The following is an 18228-nucleotide window of genomic DNA, read 5'->3' on the forward strand; positions in this document are numbered from 1 at the left end:
ACTGTTGTGTTGCTCTGGCAGCTTTCTGTTAAAAAGCGATTAGTGACGGAAACATGGAGAAAACATCGTCTTTTCCCTCCAAAGCAGCTCAGCAAACACAAATATCTCCACTTCCTGCCAACACACCTCCTCCGTCCTCACATTGAACAGACAAACACCTTTTTTTTTCTCATCCGTTTCCTGATACCCAAGTTCTTTTTTGTTTTAAATATTACCGGGGCAATTAGAAAACTGCATTGCAGCATTATGCAGTGAGAAAAAATACAATCTGTTTCTTGCAGCACAAAGTCTGAGATCCTGGAAAGAGGAAAAATAGAAAAATATAAGCATTTTTTTCCCTCAAAAGGCTCACGGTGCCCAAGAGGGCATCTATTATGCAAATGACTTCAGAAATGAAAGCGTGTGATGTTTTCCACTGGAACTTGTTGACAGCAAATGTACTGGAGAAGTGGAACTTGTTGGGAGTAATCAGGCAAGACGACGACGCTCGAAGCCGACACGCTGGTCAAACTTAACCGAGCATGTGAAATCACAACGTGCCGTTCCTCCTGCTTTTGTTCGACAGTCTCCCTGCGGAGCAGGAAACTCACTGATCTAACCAAGCATGCTGTGTTAGCAGATGCTGCGACGATCTGCAGGATTTATTTAATGATTTCAGATGGAGGTTTAGCTGCTTCCAGTATCTTAAAAAGCAAAATACAGAGGAAAAGCAAAACAGCTATTCAGCCTTGACGTCCCAAGTTTAGGAGGACATGTTTTTCCTCATGTTTTTTTGTGCAGTGAATACATTTACTGGAGACAGTGTGCAGCAGAAGTGTGGCGACAAATCCCTGAGCTGTTTCTTGACACTTTATGCTAATCTGCTCTATTATTTGCTTCCATTTGCCCTTGATGGAGACAGCTGCACCCTCAGGCAAGTTGGAGAAACAGTTTTTGGATTAATGCCTGACAAACACACACACATACACACACAATGCTGGCGTAGATCTGACTCTGTGACTTTCACTACTGATCTGTGTCACTACTACAGCCAGCAGATGTTTATAAAAATGTGTCATCCAAACAACAGAGAAGTTCAGTCTGTTGGGGTTTAAAATGTTGAAAAAAAAAAAAAACCTAGAAATGTATCAAATGTTTTCATGTTTTTTCTAGAGAGTTATTCATGTTGTCTCTGTTCATGACGCAACTTCAATAAATGATGAGCTGAGCAGATCAGATTGTTTCTTCAGTTTAAGTTTTCTCGCATGCCTCTGCTGCTGAGCACAGAAACCAAAAACTAGGAAAATTCTTGATGAGTTGAAGTGATAGGTGACTTCATTCAACAACTGCAAAACTATATCAAAACATCTGTGTCTCTCACACAACTCATGCAGTATAATCCAAGTCCATTTATCCAGTCATGTGCCCAGTGTTTCCCAAACACACAGCCCTTTCCAATGATGAAATGAACTGAAAGTGAAACTTATCAATGCTCTTTTTAAAGCCAGACCTCAGCCAGTGACAAAAACAGTAATTCTACCTCGATGAACACAGGCGCTGCTGACCTACCGCTGCCCCGTCACAAATTCAACGTGACATGGTGTGAGTAACTGATACACAAATACATTTGGGGGGTGAAGTACTCCTTTGAAGGAAGACAGTTACACATGCATACTTGGAAGTTTCCGTTTAAACCCACAGTCAACTTGAGCAGCTGGGACAGTGAGCAGGTAGCTAATTTATATTTTGCTCAGGCTGCAGCTGCTAGCATGGATGTAAAGCCGGCGGCTGGTTGGTTGTTCAGCAAACTATGAATATGTTTAAGTTCCTGGCTGCATATATAACACAAACATGCTCATATACAAAACAACAGTCCTAATTTATCTCAAGGCAAAAGAACTGATTTCATCAAACGCTTAAACTTGTTTTAGATGTTTTCAGGGATTATTTTTTCCAAGCTATATAGGATGTCCATTTGTGTGGTGTTTTTGTAAAGATGCTTTGATGGACAACACGGCACCTTCACATTCTGATTTTAAGCAAAAAAAGATGCTTTCCCTGCTAAAGTTCTGAATAAATAATGTTCAAAGCACATTTCCTGTACCGGTATAATGACAATGCCATTAACATGTTCTCCATATTTTAGAATATTGCAAATGTTCAACCCAATCTCTTGCGCATGAGAAAAAGTTTTTTGTTTTGTTCCAGCCAGAGATTTCATTTAAAGTCCATTCTTTTTCTGTGTTTTTGTTTTAATGTTTAGCTTGTGGGGAAGGTCTGGCCATTTATCGATCAATCTGCAGCGAAAGAAATGTCACAGCGTCGCTGTGGATCAGCAGATTGGCCTTTCTGGATAAATCTCATTAACTTGGTAACATTGCCATTTTGCTGTCAGTCATCAAACCAAAATGTCAAGAGAAAACTGGCACCTTTGCTCCGAGTGGTGAGGGAATTAAAACAAGGCAGCCAAACATCGTGGAGGCACAAACTTCTTGTTTCTCTCTTTGGTAAAGCCTTAACCCTTGTCAGCGGTGGCCTCTAAGATTCACTTAAAAACATACAAACAAACAACCCGAAAACAGTAGGTCTACAGGTTTCTTATTGATATCGCACGTACAGTAGTGTATCTGTTCAGCATATCCCATATTAGAATCACTGAACCAGCCCCACAGTCTTAAATCCCATCCAAATTGGGAGCTTCAGACAATCAATCAACTTGTGAAGTAGGTGTCACTTTACCCCAAAGAGTAGATCTCTCATTTTGGAGTTAGTTAGTGCCAAATGAGTCGGGCCATCTGCTCAGTGATGCTTAGCTTCAAATACATTAAAAAATGACTGATGATGGAGCAGAGTAGAACATCTACAGAGGGGTGGGAGTTTAGTTCACTGTTTTTTTTTAATGTTTTAACTACTCCTGTTTTTTGCTTTTCTCTTGCTCCATAATACTAACAGAAAATGTAGCATCTTTATTTTAATTTAATTTCCCATTTGTGCTGTCAGTCATTTTGCATCAGTGATCTCACAACTCCCAAATGCAACCTGATGTTTGCCATTTAAAGGCAGCGATAGATATCACCTGAGAGCACACCAGCTCACACATCAACACTTTGGGTCTTTCTGCAAGAGGAGAGCAGTAAAGGGAGAAGATCTGGTTAGGATGGAGTGGGGTGTAAAATATATTTTTGACAGGATGAGTCAGCTCATTCTGACAGATAAGGAGACACTCTACAGTCCTGTCTCTGATTAAAAAAAATGGTAGAAATTCAGAGCAGCGTTCTGAGAGACTGAGCAGCCTCCCAGCAGATTTTATCCTGCTGGTTAGCTGTTTTTTCTTTCTGTAGTGACTGGCTTACACTGCCAACCAGAGAGGGATTTTTTAGCTACCTCCAGCTTTTGTCACTCAGGTCAATCTTAATAGAGATCTCTCCCACAGCCTGCAGTAACCACTGAAGCTCAAAGCCATGTGGAGACAAAAGCCGGCCGAGAGCTGTGATACCAAAGGTAGCTGTAGTTGTTGTGATGTTTTTCAAGCAATCCAGTTCGGCTTTAGCTACGCGGTCAGAAGGTCCCTGGGTTTCAGAGAGTGTCCTCATACCTGAGCAACAAAATGACTTTTTTGCTGGCGCTTTCCAAAACACCAAACTTGACTGTTCCAAAAACAGCTCATATGAGTGTTTTCTGGTCTGCTACATCTATGGCAACTAGTCAGTTCTTTTGTATTGAATCAATGAACCAACTTTTGACATTTGTAAAACGTCCCCCAGCCTAGAAAAGTTATCTCCTCACCAAACTAATCTGTTTAATTTGTACAATTTTTAGCAACCAACACCACAACAACCCGTTTCAGCTTTTCTTTTTTAGCCAGTTTTTATTTAGGCTCTCTATAAGCACACCTCCTTTGATGGGAGCTTACTGACAAAACTAAAAAACCTCTTCAAGAAAAGCTCAATATACCAAAGCTACACAGCGTGAAGTAGCTGTGCTGCATGTAAAGCCTCTCTCTCTGGTTTAGATTCACTCGAGCCTCTGAGGAAAGCGAGGAGCAAGTTGACACACTCTGCCCACCTGGCTGTAAGCATTGAGTCTAGGTTAAGAGCAGAGTGGTGTGCCGCTATTGGCAACAGAAATGACTGTGGGGAATGTAATCATCATGCAGCGCTGCTAGCAGGAGTCAGAGAGGAACTCTGACAGCCTCTTAAGTGAGTGTGTGTTTGCGTTTAAATGACTGAGGAGATTATAATTGCCATGCAGAACTGGTAGCGAGAGGCACAGAGGAGGTCTTGTCTGGATTTACATGTGTGTAGACGGGAGGGGAGTTTCTTAGAAGTGGTCACACACACTCAAACACTCAGAGAAGAGATAAAAGACTACATACAAGTGTCTGCATGTGTTTGTGTGGGTTGACCTGTCACTCTGCACCATCGTTAATGCTGCTCATGTCTCTCCATCCATCTTCGAATGGTCACGCCTCCTCATCCTCTGAAGACAGTTGTCACTCGGCTGTTTGATGAAACCTATATTAATGTAGAAATCTTGTGTCAGGCATCTTATTAATAAAAACACACAAACCTTTAAAATTAAACACAATCCTTTGTAGAGATGTGGTAAACAATGAGTTAAACACACAATATTTCATTTCTGCATTGAGGGGTCTCTCAATCAAAACAATAATGTAACAACTTTGTGTCAACTTTGATGACATCTTGAAGTAGCGTGGGATCATGGGAGTTGTTGTCTTTATTGTTAAACAACCACCACTGCTGATGAAAATCTATTCTGACAAAATAATTGCAAATAACATTGTTAACTTTCTAACTTACCATCAGCATTAGATGAGTTGACTACCCATACAGCAACTGAAGCTAATGTTATGGGGCGAATTCAGCTGTGGAGTAGCCTAGCGCTGTTATCAGTGGTCAAGACAGTCATATAAAAAATGGCCAAACACATGTTTTGTGAAGTCACAGTGACCTTGACAACTGACCACCAAAATCTAATCAATTCATCCCTGAGTCCAAGTGGACAACTGTGTCAAATTTGAAGAAAATCCCTTAAAGTGTTCTTGAGATATCGCGTTCACAACAATGGGACGTAAGCAAGGTCACGGTGGCCTTGACCTTTGACCACCAATATCTAATCAGTTCATCACTGAGTCCAAGTGGACATTTGTGCCAAATTGACAGAAATTCCCTTGAGGAGTTCTTGAGATATTGCATTCACAACAATGGGATGAAAGCAAGATCATGGTGGCCTTGGCCTTTGACCACCAATATCTAATCAGTTCATCACAGAGTCCAAGTGGACATTTGTTCAAAATTTAAAGAAATTCCCTCAAGGTGTTCTTGGAACATTGTGTTCACAAGACTGGGACAGAGAAACAGACAACGTGAAAACACAAGTACATCAGGCCATGGTTTTTACCGTTGCAGAGGGCATAAAAATACCAAACGACTGCTGGTTTCAGCTTCTCAAATGTGAAGATTTGCTGCTTCTTTTTTCTCTGTGCTATCATAAATTGAATACCTTTACTTGTTTTGTCTCACCAACTGCCTAAACTACACAAAAATGTGACTTTGGGCTTGCGACAGACCTTTCATATTTTACACAATAAATTACTCCACAAAAAAATCAATAGATTAATAAATACAATGTACATTACTCAAATAACAAATGTAACTTCATGAATTGGTGCAAACAAATGGAGAAATATTTACTACAAGTGTTGTTACTGACAGTCTCAGATAACATCAGAAAAAACTCTAAAGCGTAACAAAAACATGATTTTGAGATTGTGTTCAAGATTAAATCCAATTGCATTTTTGGAGTTAGATTCCAGTGTCTATTGTCCAGATGGAGTGGACAGCAGCTCAGCCTGTGTTTGTCATTTCCCATGCAGCCAGCGACTGAGCACATATTAGCCTGGCCTTATCAGCAGGAGCCACAAAGGGCTGAGGGTGAAGTGGAGAGGATGCTGAGGAGGGAGCGGCTCCTTGGGGAGGCAGCTAATGATTGTCCCCGCTGACGGAGTCTGACACGAGGCCTGGGGTGCCGCCACGACAGCCACTCTCTGGAGGACCAACCGTGGCAGCCACAGCCACCGTGTAATTTTAATTTAACAGAGGAATCTCCTCATTCTGTACAGCCTGAGTTCACAGAGTACTGATATTAACTTTTAAATTTAAGTTGATTATAATTCAGAGGGGGGACTACAAGGTCAGTGTTCGATTTCTCAGACAAAAAGTCATCATAAAGTTCTCTCATCAGTGCCTTAAGTCTGGATCTGCAGCTTGTTCTATTTGAGATTATATTACATGACCTGCAATAATATAAGGCTGTTTCCATTGGTTTCTTATTGAATCATTTTTCTTCAAAGCTATGAAACTGAGCCACTCCTCCAAACAGCCACTTTTGCTGATTTTACCTTCTCAAATGTTAAGATTAGCTGCTTTTCTCGATTTAAAACTGTACATTTAATATCTTTGGACCTTATTTAAATAATCTATAGAGCTCATAGTCTAAAGTACATGGCGCCAGTTAAACAGCACATAGTCTTGGCACAAAGTAAACCACAGTGGGCAAAGGGGTTGTTTTAATTACAGGTGTGTTTTGGGTGGAACATGAATTCAATAAATCACTGTGTCATCTCCCATTCCTTTTAAAAGCCAGGTGTGCCTGCACATGACACACTGCTATTTACATGGGAGATTTGGGAAATTAGAGAAGTGAGCAGTTTTCTGCTGACAGTGTGTAATAAGAGCAGTAATGTCACTGCAGCAAATATCATGGGGCATTTAAGCAGCCAAACAAAAAACTATAGTAATAAAGTTAACAAAGATACAGAACTAACATTTTAGTGGATTATGCTGTTCCTCATGCGTAAATGCACACAGCGTCTTTTTTTAATGGTGATTCTGCTGAGGAGCAGCAGCTCAGCAGCTCTGCTGTGTTCACATTTTAGAGAATGTTATATATTTTATTACATATATTCCAATATTCTTCTCATTAATGATGTATTAGTTCGCCCACCCACAACCTCTTCACATGTCCCCGTGTGTGTAACAGCAGAGTGTATGCACACTGTGAACACCCCTAAGTTGGCGCATCTTACTATCAGAATACGGCCTTTAAATAGCAGTAAAAATACGTTGCCATTGACTTTAAACCAGGTTTTATTGGTCAATGGCACAACAGCTTCCTGCTGGTTCATAAGAGCAATACAGCATCAACAGGCCTGACCACACCTCACTTGTATATCTACACACCCATGGGGTCACGGATGGGCGCAAGTACATGTGCTACTTACACTGGGATCTAGCCGTGAAAATGACAACTGTGTCTGTCTGAAACTAGCAACGACAGTTGAGCTGCATTGTGCGCCACTTTGTGCCAGGTGTAAGATACGGCCCTTTGTGTTTCGGACTGTTGTTCAAACAAAAAGAGCATTACAACATTACCTTGGCCTTTGAAATTGTGACATTTTTTGTCTACTGGGACATTTCAATTGATTAAAATAATGTCAGGTTCCAGCCTTAATAACATTAGATTTCCACTCCCACAGCCCGGCCCAAGTGTCCAGCAAAGCATGTTTGGTAACATGCCACATTTTGATGTGTAATATGCCCTTTAATATTGCAACTACACTTTAAAAACTTCACAAATCCTAACTGAATTAAGCTTACTTGACCTTTTTCAGGTTAAAGTCATTCGAAAATACAGTTAAAATGTGTATTCAGTTACTGACTACCACAGGAACAGTGGTTGTCCTGACCTCATCTATCAGGTGTAGCTGGAGCCATTTAAAGTAGGTCAGTCCTAAATAGGAGCATGCAGGCTCAGCAGAATGCTTCTCCTGGATAAATGAAGGTCCAATGTTGTGAGACCATGCAGACCTCTGAGATAAAAGCAGTTAACTTTGGTTTGCCTTTTTTTTTTTTTAGAATGAGTCTAAAAAACAGTTGTCAACACCAGCTGTTATCTATTGCAAATGAGTTATCTAAACCTGTATTGACCACTTAGGGGCAACAAAATATCTAAATGTTCCGTGTCCAGTCGTTAACTTGGTTTATCTGCAGTTTGGTGCTGGGCAGGTTGCCTAAAGTCAACTTTTAGAGCTTTTATTGATAAAAGCAAAAGCAAAAACAAAAAGGTGGTGGAAAAAGAATAGCCATAGCTTAAAGACACTGAGACACTTCATAGAGCTAAGGAAAATAAGTCTGTTGATAATGACACACACACACACACACACACACACACACACATATACATATATATATATAGAGGGAGAGAGAGAGAGAGAGAGAGAGAGAGAGAGAGAGAGAGAGAGAGAGAGAGAGTTGAACCGGTTGGTCGCTATTTAACAATCTCTTTCATATGCAGGTAGTCATCTGATTCTTTGGCAGTGTACAAAAATACTGAAAACAGCAATTTTAAGAAGCATACACACTAGTTGAGACCCTTATCTACACATGATATTGGTCAGTGTCTCTTTGCATTAGGGATACCAAGATCAGCACCTTGGACAGCAACACAACACACAAAACATCCAGATTTTTTTTTTCAAACACCTAGTTCATTTTAGCTAATTTTTTTCATGTTTTGTATACGAGTATCCTGTGTAGACCTCTTTACTGAGCCCGGACATGGTGGCAATTTCTCTGATCCCTAATTTCAAACAGCAACAAACAAGAGAGCAAGGCAACACCGTCTCCCTGGTTGTCTTCCCTGGCTGTCTCACACTGATTACAGCACGATCAGACATCATACAATCTGTGACTGAGAACAGAGGGGGGTGACAACATCAATCACTGTTATGATCATTATAACTACTTATTTTTTCCCCTAGTGGACACCATGCTGAGAGACTGTACAAAGCCTACTTTGATGATAAGTCCAGCTGTCTACAAAGTTGCATCTAACAAGAAAAATCTTCTCGGTCGGTGTTTCTGTGGAAAACATCTTATCAAATGTTGATCTGTGGTCTGAAGCAGGGTTCCTGACATGAAAAGCTTGCTGCGGTTTTGAACTAGACATCTGTAGGAGCCTGCACATCATGTCATATCAGTAACATCACAGTGGCTGAGCTGCACGGATCTCTCTGACCTCTACATGTTATTTCACACATGTGCTTCCCAGAATGCTGTGACGGGAGATTGTACAGTTGAGGAAGTTGATAGCTTTAGCTTTAAGCAGATAACGTGCGCTCAGAACTAATGTTGTTTTTAAAGTATAAAACTAATCAGCATGTAAAGGGAATCCTAAAGCCTGCTGGAGAGCAAACACTCAGATAGCAGATCTGATGTGCATTTCTTGAGGTGCAGATATTAATTTTTCTGTGGATCTGATGCACCGCAGCAATCAGATGAGAAATCAGAGACCTGAAAACAGCAGGTAGAGAGTCAAAAATATTGGCAATTTCTCCAAAATATAAGATATGCCCACAGCAGAATGAAATAAGCTTTTGCCCTGTGCCAAATGTTTTGCTTTTGCCATCTTACACCAGGAAATCTCTGACAAAAGAATCAGTTATTGAGACCAGACCAAACCAGACCAGACCAAACAAGATCTCATCTGAATCAATCGTTCTGCCTTTTTGAGCATCTGCACTGCAAAAGTTTACTTTGTGATTTGCCTTTAATGTAATTTTTGATTGTAATCACCCCTTCAAAATTGGTGTATGACCTATCTATGTTCTTTTTAAAGCTCACCTTAAAAAGGTGAACAGTTTGCTCCCAGCGATACGAATTTTAGTGCCATGCAGGTTGACTGTCACTGGAAAATAGTGTCGTAATTCAGACTGTTAGTGTCTATTAGCATCACTTACTTTAGTTGAGCGATAAAATATTATAGCAATTCACATATAAAAACATGTTTTACACACATTTTCTCACCTGTTATTTTTGTTGCTGTTTTTAAAATTTCTTTTAAATGTCTTGTTCGTTTTATCTCTCGTTAGTTTCCGATGTTTCTATCACTATCTTATTCATTTCTAGCAACAAGAAAACTGCTATGTTTTATTTAGCTTTACACAAAAGTTACTCTTCATTAAGATAGTTTTGACTTGGCACCGTTTTGTCACAGACTTCAACATCTTTTTTAAAGATTTGCCTGTGACTATGCTTCCACTACACTAAACAATAATTTAAAAGTGACACTCTTCATTTTTGCTCCCAATTTTCACAGGTTTACGTTAAAGATCTGCCACAGATGTCCCAAGTTTTGAGGGACTGTGCCATTGGCATTCTGACCTGTCCACTACAGGTGTTGCCTGTGAACTGAATCTTCATTTCACTACAAAAAGCCATCCCCAGTGTTTCCGTGAATTTGCTGGGACATCCAACCAGCCTCACAACTGCACAAGTTGGTTACAATGACAGTTTGTGCAAAATTCTTTGGTTGTGTAAAACCAATTGTTGCATCAGCTGTCCAGGTGGCTGGTCTTAGACAATCTTGCAAGTGAAGAAGCTGGATGTGGAGGTCCTGGGCTGGTGTGGATACACCTGGTTTGCTGTTGTAAGGCTGGTTGAATGTACTGCCAAATTCACAAAAACAACACTGGAGACGACTTATGGTAGTGAAATGAACACCGGCAACAGCTCTGGTAGACATTACTGCAGTTAGTCAGTCAAAAGTGTTGCATTTATTTTTTGTTCAGTCTAGCTGAATGTTGGAAATTGATGCAGCAATGTTGCTGTCATAGCACTATCAGTATTATTACTCCACCAGACAATTTACCTGGACAGAATGGGCTTCCTTAAGTTTTACATTGGAAATTGATGCAAAAATCAGTTTGTTGGTAACTTAATTCAACACTACCTCAACTTTAATTTTTAATTGCAAGCTCAAACATTTAAATATAATACTGATACTCACCTCTTGCAGGAAATGTGTCTCCAAAAGGTTTATAGTTGACTTCTTGGAAGAAGGTAGTTGTAGTTAGCTAACGTTAGCCAACGGTTAGCTGCTAATATTTAGCTGCTAATAGTTAGCTTGAATTTACAGATTGAAACAGATTTACAGCTGTTTCAACGTGACCCATTATGACAACAAAAATGTATAAACTGTCCACAGAAACCTCTCTCGTAACTAAATACATCAAGCCTCGGTGTTTCTGTATATTCGCTACATTACAAAGTTGCTAATAGGAGACTCCCTAAGCAGCCGCTTAGCTAACAGCTTAAGATAACCGCGCTAGCAACAAACATGCTATTAGGGCATATTTTGGACCAGTGGGAGAAATGGCCGCTGTTTTCTGGTTGCCCTACACAAATGCACTGGTTTCATTTCCTCTTTCTTGTGTCTATTCCAAATAGAAACAAAACTGCTTGCAAAAAATGGCAAGCTGTGTATCGGTGGTGTGTTTGAAGACCCTCACTGGACAGTTTATCAAGTATTGTCCATATCTGTGTATTTCTGTCCTAAAAGCCCAATAAAAATGGTTCCCTAGCCAAAATACCGGCTTTAGTTTTTCCCACGGAAGACCTAACTTAAACTAAGGATGGTTAAATTCCATTTCGCTGCATTGATTTTTAGGATCCTTGTCTCCTTCATGCTTTCTCACTGTCACTCTCACTGGAGCACTTGAATATAACAGAGCCATCATTCGTGTTGTTAGTAACACCTGTGCTTTTTCCTAATGTGACAGGTCAAAATGTCTGCTGTGAGAATGGCCTGTTTAAATTAAAATACAAATGTGACAAACCGTCCTCCAGCCCAGGCCCCTTCATTCTGTGGCTCAGAGGAAGAAAACTATCCTCTCCACAGGTGGAGCTCATTAGCAGAGGAATCACAGGTGTCTTTAGCAGTTACGACTCTGTTGTGCATGCTGTCTTAGCCTGGCACAACATGGAGTCAGAATGTGCCATTTTTTTGTGCATCAAAATTATGAGTAGAAATTATGACAGACAATCTTAAAATTTGAACTGTGTAAATCAAAGTTATGGCATGAGAAGTCAAATATGACATATAAAGTCATATTTATCAAATATAAAGTCAGTGTGACACTTAAGTAAGTAATCAGTAATAAAATGTTGACTTTCTAAATTAATGGCAATAGTAAATAAAATAAAAAAAACTGAATTAAAATATCTAATTTTGTCTCAAAATTTTGTCTTTGTATCACAAAACCTTTATTAATCTTTTACTTTTTAAAATCGAAGAACCCTTTTTTTTAAATTAAGGGCTTAAATCAGTTTTGTACTAGAAATAGATGCAGAAATTTTATAATATACAATCAAACCTACATGGAACTATTGTAGCAGAAGTCTGTTCTCTATCACACTGCTATCCGGTTTGCTACAAATGCACCATTTAAAACACATCACTGGACTCTTTACTCCTCTGAAAACTGGCCATCCCTACACACCCGGCGTAATATTCACTGGTTTATGCTTATATATAAAACTCTCCTTGGTCTGTCTCCTCCTTATTTGTGTTGGTTGTTGCAAACCACATCTGCTGCCTAACACTCGTTCTGCTCACCATATTCTGTTGAAAATCCCCAAAACAAATAGTGTACTTGGACAGTCGTCTTTCCAGGCTGCTGCAGCCAAAGACTGGAATGACCTGCAAAAAATGCTCAAGCTGGAAAACGTCATTCCCAAGTCAATTTTCAAGGGCACAATTTTGGACATTCTTACTGAAACATGCAGCTGCTCTTGACCCAGTAGTATTTCTTTCTGGAACTTGTGTCTGTAGGCTGCCTTCTGTTTGCTCGTATGCTTCTTCTTCCTGCTGCTATTGTTATTGCTCTGCCAGTCTGTCTTGCTATTTGTTGTTTGTATGTTTGTTGTTGTTTGTTGCATTGCTTGTTTTGTTTTTGCTGATGTTGCATTGTCCGTCCTGCTGCATGTGTACGCTATTTTTGTTGTTGCTGTGCTGCGTGATGCTGCTCTCTGTTAGCCACTTTATGCTGTTTGTCCCTTATGTGGTGCACGTTGTATGTGTTGCTGTTTCTTTTATCTTTTGATACCCGTCTAATCCCTGTCCCCTTCTCCTCAAGAGGCTCTTGCCTTTTGCCAGGCCGCCATTGTAAATAAGAATTTGTTCCTAATGACTTGCCTGGTTAAAGGCGCTGTATGTAAGAGTGTGGCCAAAACGGTTACTGCACTCAAATTCAAAATACTGCCACGAGTCGTGTCCGCCCCCCCTCCCCTACAGATTCGAGGTTGCTGGACAGTGGCAAGCTGGAGACTGATTTGTTTGCCCACGGGCGGCTGCCGTGGCAGGGCCGCATCACCACGTCCTTGATCTTCGGTTTTCCAGCAGACCGTTTGAGCAAGTCCGGCTTCTCTGCTGCTAATGCTGCTGCCGGGATACAGCGGAGGAGGAGCCGGCTGCTAATGCTATGTACCGGTACACTGCTAATGCTGCTTGCCGTGCTGCTGTAGCTCAGTCTTAACCATAGACATATATACATGGACGCCGCATTGACTGCCGCTGCCTATCACAGCCGATGTCCTCGCCGGCCGCCATCTTGGATGGGTCTCGCTTCGCCTCCACAGTGCATTCACTTCTATTGAGGAAGGATCTGTATGCACAAGTAAAATAGAATAACTCACTGAATTTTCAACTGATCTTCACGCGGTTTGGTTTGTTACAAACGGCACACATGTAGTTATGATACAGGATGCGTTCGTACATTAAAAATACGGGATTTCATGCTTTAATACTTTCTGAAGATAGCAACAGCATGTTATTTAGGTCACAACACAGTTCTTTTATTCACCTCAACCCCAGAGTGCAATGGATATATATATATATATATATATATACACAGTATTTATATACTTTATAAACATACTGTATAAACACAATATACATAATACAAAACACAGTATAGCATATTATGTATAGCACACCTTTGTGCACATATTCACTTTTCCACCAGCTGTGCTGCAAATATCTCCTGCTGCTCATCCTTCTGTATCTTTTTTCAAATTATCTTGACCACAATCCCATTTTCATAGTTATAATACCAATACCAAAATTAATTTCAGTGTTTATGTAAATACTGAAAATGTTTTTTACTACTTTTGAGGGATCACAGCAGTCAGTGTAATAAGAATAAGAAGAACTTTATTAATCCCCGAAAAGAAAATTTCAAAGTCTGTAAGATCATCTGTTTAACAAAGAATTATTAAGTCTGATGGCTGTGGGTATAAAAGAGAGTGAGTGTGTGTGAGAAATAAACTCAATCAACAATAGAGCTTTTTCTTTATTAAAATATATTAATACATTTATTAACACGCTATACTATGTTTTGTATTGTGTATATTGTGTTTATACAGTATAGCCTATATATATATGTGTGTATATATATATATATATATATATATATATATATATATATATATATATATACAGTACAGGCCAAAAGTTTGGACACACCTTCTCATTCAATGCGTTTTCTTTATTTTCATGACTATTTACATTGTAGATTCTCACTGAAGGCATCAAAACTATGAATGAACACATGTGGAGTTATGTACTTAACAAAAAAGGTGAAATAACTGAAAACATGTTTTATATTCTAGTTTCTTCAAAATAGCCACCCTTTGCTCTGATTACTGCTTTGCACACTCTTGGCATTCTCTCCATGAGCTTCAAGAGGTAGTCACCTGAAATGGTTTCCACTTCACAGGTGTGCCTTATCAGGGTTAATTAGTGGAATTTCTTGCTTTATCAATGGGGTTGGCACCATCAGTTGTGTTGTGCAGAAGTCAGGTTAATACACAGCCGACAGCCCTATTGGACAACTGTTAAAATTCATATTATGGCAAGAACCAATCAGCTAACTAAAGAAAAACGAGTGGCCATCATTACTTTAAGAAATGAAGGTCAGTCAGTCCGGAAAATTGCAAAAACTTTAAATGTGTCCCCAAGTGGAGTCACAAAAACCATCAAGCGCTACAACGAAACTGGCACACATGAGGACCGACCCAGGAAAGGAAGACCAAGAGTCACCTCTGCTTCTGAGGATAAGTTCATCCGAGTCACCAGCCTCAGAAATCGCAAGTTAACAGCAGCTCAGATCAGAGACCAGATGAATGCCACACAGAGTTCTAGCAGCAGACCCATCTCTAGAACAACTGTTAAGAGGAGACTGCGCCAATCAGGCCTTCATGGTCAAATAGCTGCTAGGAAACCACTGCTAAGGAGAGGCAACAAGCAGAAGAGATTTGTTTGGGCCAAGAAACACAAGGAATGGACATTAGACCAGTGGAAATCTGTGCTTTGGTCTGATGAGTCCAAATTTGAGATCTTTGGTTCCAACCGCCGTGTCTTTGTGAGATGCAGAAAAGGTGAACGGATGGATTCCACATGCCTGGTTCCCACTGTGAAGCATGGAGGAGGAGGTGTGATGGTGTGGGGGTGTTTTGCTGGTGACACTGTTGGGGATTTATTCAAAATTGAAGGCACACTGAACCAGCATGGCTACCACAGCATCCTGCAGCGACATGCCATCCCATCCGGTTTGCGTTTAGTTGGACGATCATTTATTTTTCAACAGGACAATGACCCCAAACACACCTCCAGGCTGTGTAAGGGCTATTTGACCAAGAAGGAGAGTGATGGAGTGCTGCGGCAGATGACCTGGCCTCCACAGTCACCGGACCTGAACCCAATCCAGATGGTTTGGGGTGAGCTGGACCGCAGAGTGAAGGCAAAGGGGCCAACAAGTGCTAAACACCTCTGGGAACTCCTTCAAGACTGTTGGAAAACCATTTCAGGTGACTACCTCTTGAAGCTCATGGAGAGAATGCCAAGAGTGTGCAAAGCAGTAATCAGAGCAAAGGGTGGCTATTTTGAAGAAACTAGAATATAAAACATGTTTTCAGTAATTTCACCTTTTTTTGTTAAGTACATAACTCCACATGTGTTCATTCATAGTTTTGATGCCTTCAGTGAGAATCTACAATGTAAATAGTCATGAAAATAAAGAAAACGCATTGAATGAGAAGGTGTGTTCAAACTTTTGGCCTGTACTGTGTATATATATATCCATCGCACTCTGGGGTTGAGGTGAATAAAAGAACTGTGTTGTGACCTAAATAACATGCTGTTGCTATCTGCAGGAAGTATTAAAGCATGAAATCCTGCATTTTTAATGTACGAACGCATCCTGTATCATAACTACACGTGTGCCGTTTGTAACAAACCAAACCGCGTGAAAATCAGTTGAAAATTCAGTGTTATTCTATTTTACTTGTGCATACAGATCTTTCCTCAATAGAAGTGAATGCCCTGTGGAGGCGAAGCGAGACCCATCCAAAATGGTGGCCGGTGAGGACGCGCTCAGGCACTCGATGCGGCGTCTATGCATACATGTCTATGGTCGTAACTGTAACTGATGCTGAGACTCTACTGACTGCATGACTGATAGACGGCGGTGGGTGGCGCAACAGGCCAAAACACAAATTCAAAACATAAACATGATTTGCGACCGTAAAATTTTTTTTTTTTAAATGCGAATATTCTGGCTGTACTACTGTTGTCGGTGAGATCAGTATGTTATATGAACATTATTCCTTTTACAAGGATTTTACAACTATTTGCTTTAGATTTCTTACACATAGCTCCTAAAAAGGTTAAAAAACAAGAGTAAAAACAGCATGAAGAATATCTCCTTTGGAAACATTTCTTATTAGAGGTCTTTATTCCAGTTTGATGAAGCCAACAGTTACTCTCCACAGTTACATTCGACAACTACTACGTTCACCTGACACACAGGTAAACCTCCACATCCCCTGTTCACAACTTTATTCACATCTGTTGGTTACACAACCATCACAAAATAGTGATTTCTCCCTCGATTCATATTTTTAACATTCCAGGCATACATATTTATATTTACTATTTGTACAATATACTGCCGTTAAATCCATTCATCCATCCACCCCACCCTCATTCACATGCACACACATGAACACTGTACAGATTTATCAGTGGAGACATGTTCAAAGGCTGTTTGCCTTAAGATCTGATATCCATGAGTCGAGGAAAGATACAGCTGAGTACCATTTGTTTCTTTTTCAAGCTCTGACTGCTGCAAGATGATTTGTTCTTAAAGCCAAATGGAGGAGGTGGAGTGCAGATATATTACAGAGTGACAACCTCTAATGTGTTCAGAGGACCCCGGTCCAGTATTTCATTAGGGGAAAAGGTAGGAAAGCCAGATTTAGAGAGAGATGGAAAGAGGTAGAAAGGGGATCAAAACATTTAAAATATAAGGAAAGTGAATGGGAGAAGATGTTCTTAAACAACATATATTTCCTAAATAAAAGACCTCCATATCATCCCTTCTTCTCCTTCTTTCCTCTCTTGGTGTCTAAATGTCTAAAGCCAAGCACAGCAGTTTGGTTTCTTCTGTTAGTTCCCCAGTGTGGTTCATACAGGAGTGATGAGTCTATACAGGTCATAGGATATACAGTACAGTACATTCTCCAGCCTCCAATACTGATGCCTCCTCTTTATTCAGAAGCTACTGAGGCCCATTCCTCTGCTTTGGTCTCAGCCAGTCTGTGCAGTAGTAGAGGCTTGTTTGGCCCCTGCATTAGTTTTAGGAATCCAGTGTCGGGACAGGAGCACATCACCTTTGCAGTAAAGTGGCACAAATGCAGCTGCAGGAGAAAAAGAGATACTGAAAAGTGCAGAGAGTCTAAACTTTTTTTTGGTCGCTAGTTAGTTACATCTATGCGTTGGTTCATGACATGTTTGCGTGGCTTTGGTCTGGAGGTTGTACGAGTGTAGAAGCCAGTGACCGCAGTTTGGTTTAAGATGAAGAGAAGCTGCCCGGGCCCAGGCTGGACCAAGCCAAGCTAAGCCAAGCCAGGCTGGGGTGATTATGGCAGGGCCTCGCTGGGTTAGGAGGAGCTCTGCATTGGGAGTGGAAGAGAGAAAAAAACACAAAAGAGGCTCATCCTCCAGCGTCTCTTTCTACCTGCCGAAAATGTTCTCGTACTCCAGCAGTATCAGTTCCACTATCTGGTTCTGGTAGACCATGTGGACCGCGATGTTCCAGGTCTCGGTTTCAGGCCGCAGCAGCGTGGGGCCGAACACGATGGCTACGCTCTGGGTGGTCATACGGTTTTCCTCACCGTAGTCGATCACCCTGGAGGAACAAGGGAGAGTAAGACAGTGTCAAATATAAACACTCTAAAGGAATAATCAAGTCCCAATGTCCTCAACCAAGACGATAATAAAGTCCTAATGTCTACAGTGTCTTAGCTTGTTGCTGTTGGTCAAATTTGT

At 40.6% G+C, this 18228-nt stretch overlaps 2 protein-coding genes across 12 annotated transcripts in view; both read right to left on the reverse strand.

The window, feature by feature from the left end:
• Window positions 1-11280, reverse strand: part of LOC125901605 (contactin-associated protein-like 4) — a 225919-nt gene extending 214639 nt beyond the window's left edge. The window contains exons 1-2 of one of the 2 annotated variants that reach the window (XM_049597328.1): window positions 10849-11280; window positions 4355-4493 (exon numbers count right to left, since the gene is read on the reverse strand). In XM_049597328.1, coding sequence (XP_049453285.1) covers window positions 4355-4401 — 47 coding nt within the window. In that variant the 5' untranslated portion in view covers window positions 4402-4493; window positions 10849-11280. The remainder of the gene's footprint in view (window positions 1-4354; window positions 4494-10848) is intronic. The other variant, XM_049597329.1, reaches the window with a different exon arrangement.
• Window positions 11281-16610: 5330 nt separating this feature from the next.
• Window positions 16611-18228, reverse strand: part of LOC125901607 (rho GTPase-activating protein 12-like) — a 60480-nt gene continuing 58862 nt past the window's right edge. For all 10 annotated transcript variants that reach the window (XM_049597340.1, XM_049597339.1, XM_049597338.1 and 7 more), the window contains one exon: window positions 16611-18088. In XM_049597340.1, the coding sequence (XP_049453297.1) occupies window positions 17914-18088 (175 nt within the window). In that variant the 3' untranslated portion in view covers window positions 16611-17913. The remainder of the gene's footprint in view (window positions 18089-18228) is intronic.

The sequence above is a fragment of the Epinephelus fuscoguttatus genome, linkage group LG15, assembly GCF_011397635.1.
Source record: "Epinephelus fuscoguttatus linkage group LG15, E.fuscoguttatus.final_Chr_v1".
In the NCBI taxonomy this organism is placed as follows: Eukaryota; Metazoa; Chordata; class Actinopteri; order Perciformes; family Serranidae; genus Epinephelus; species Epinephelus fuscoguttatus.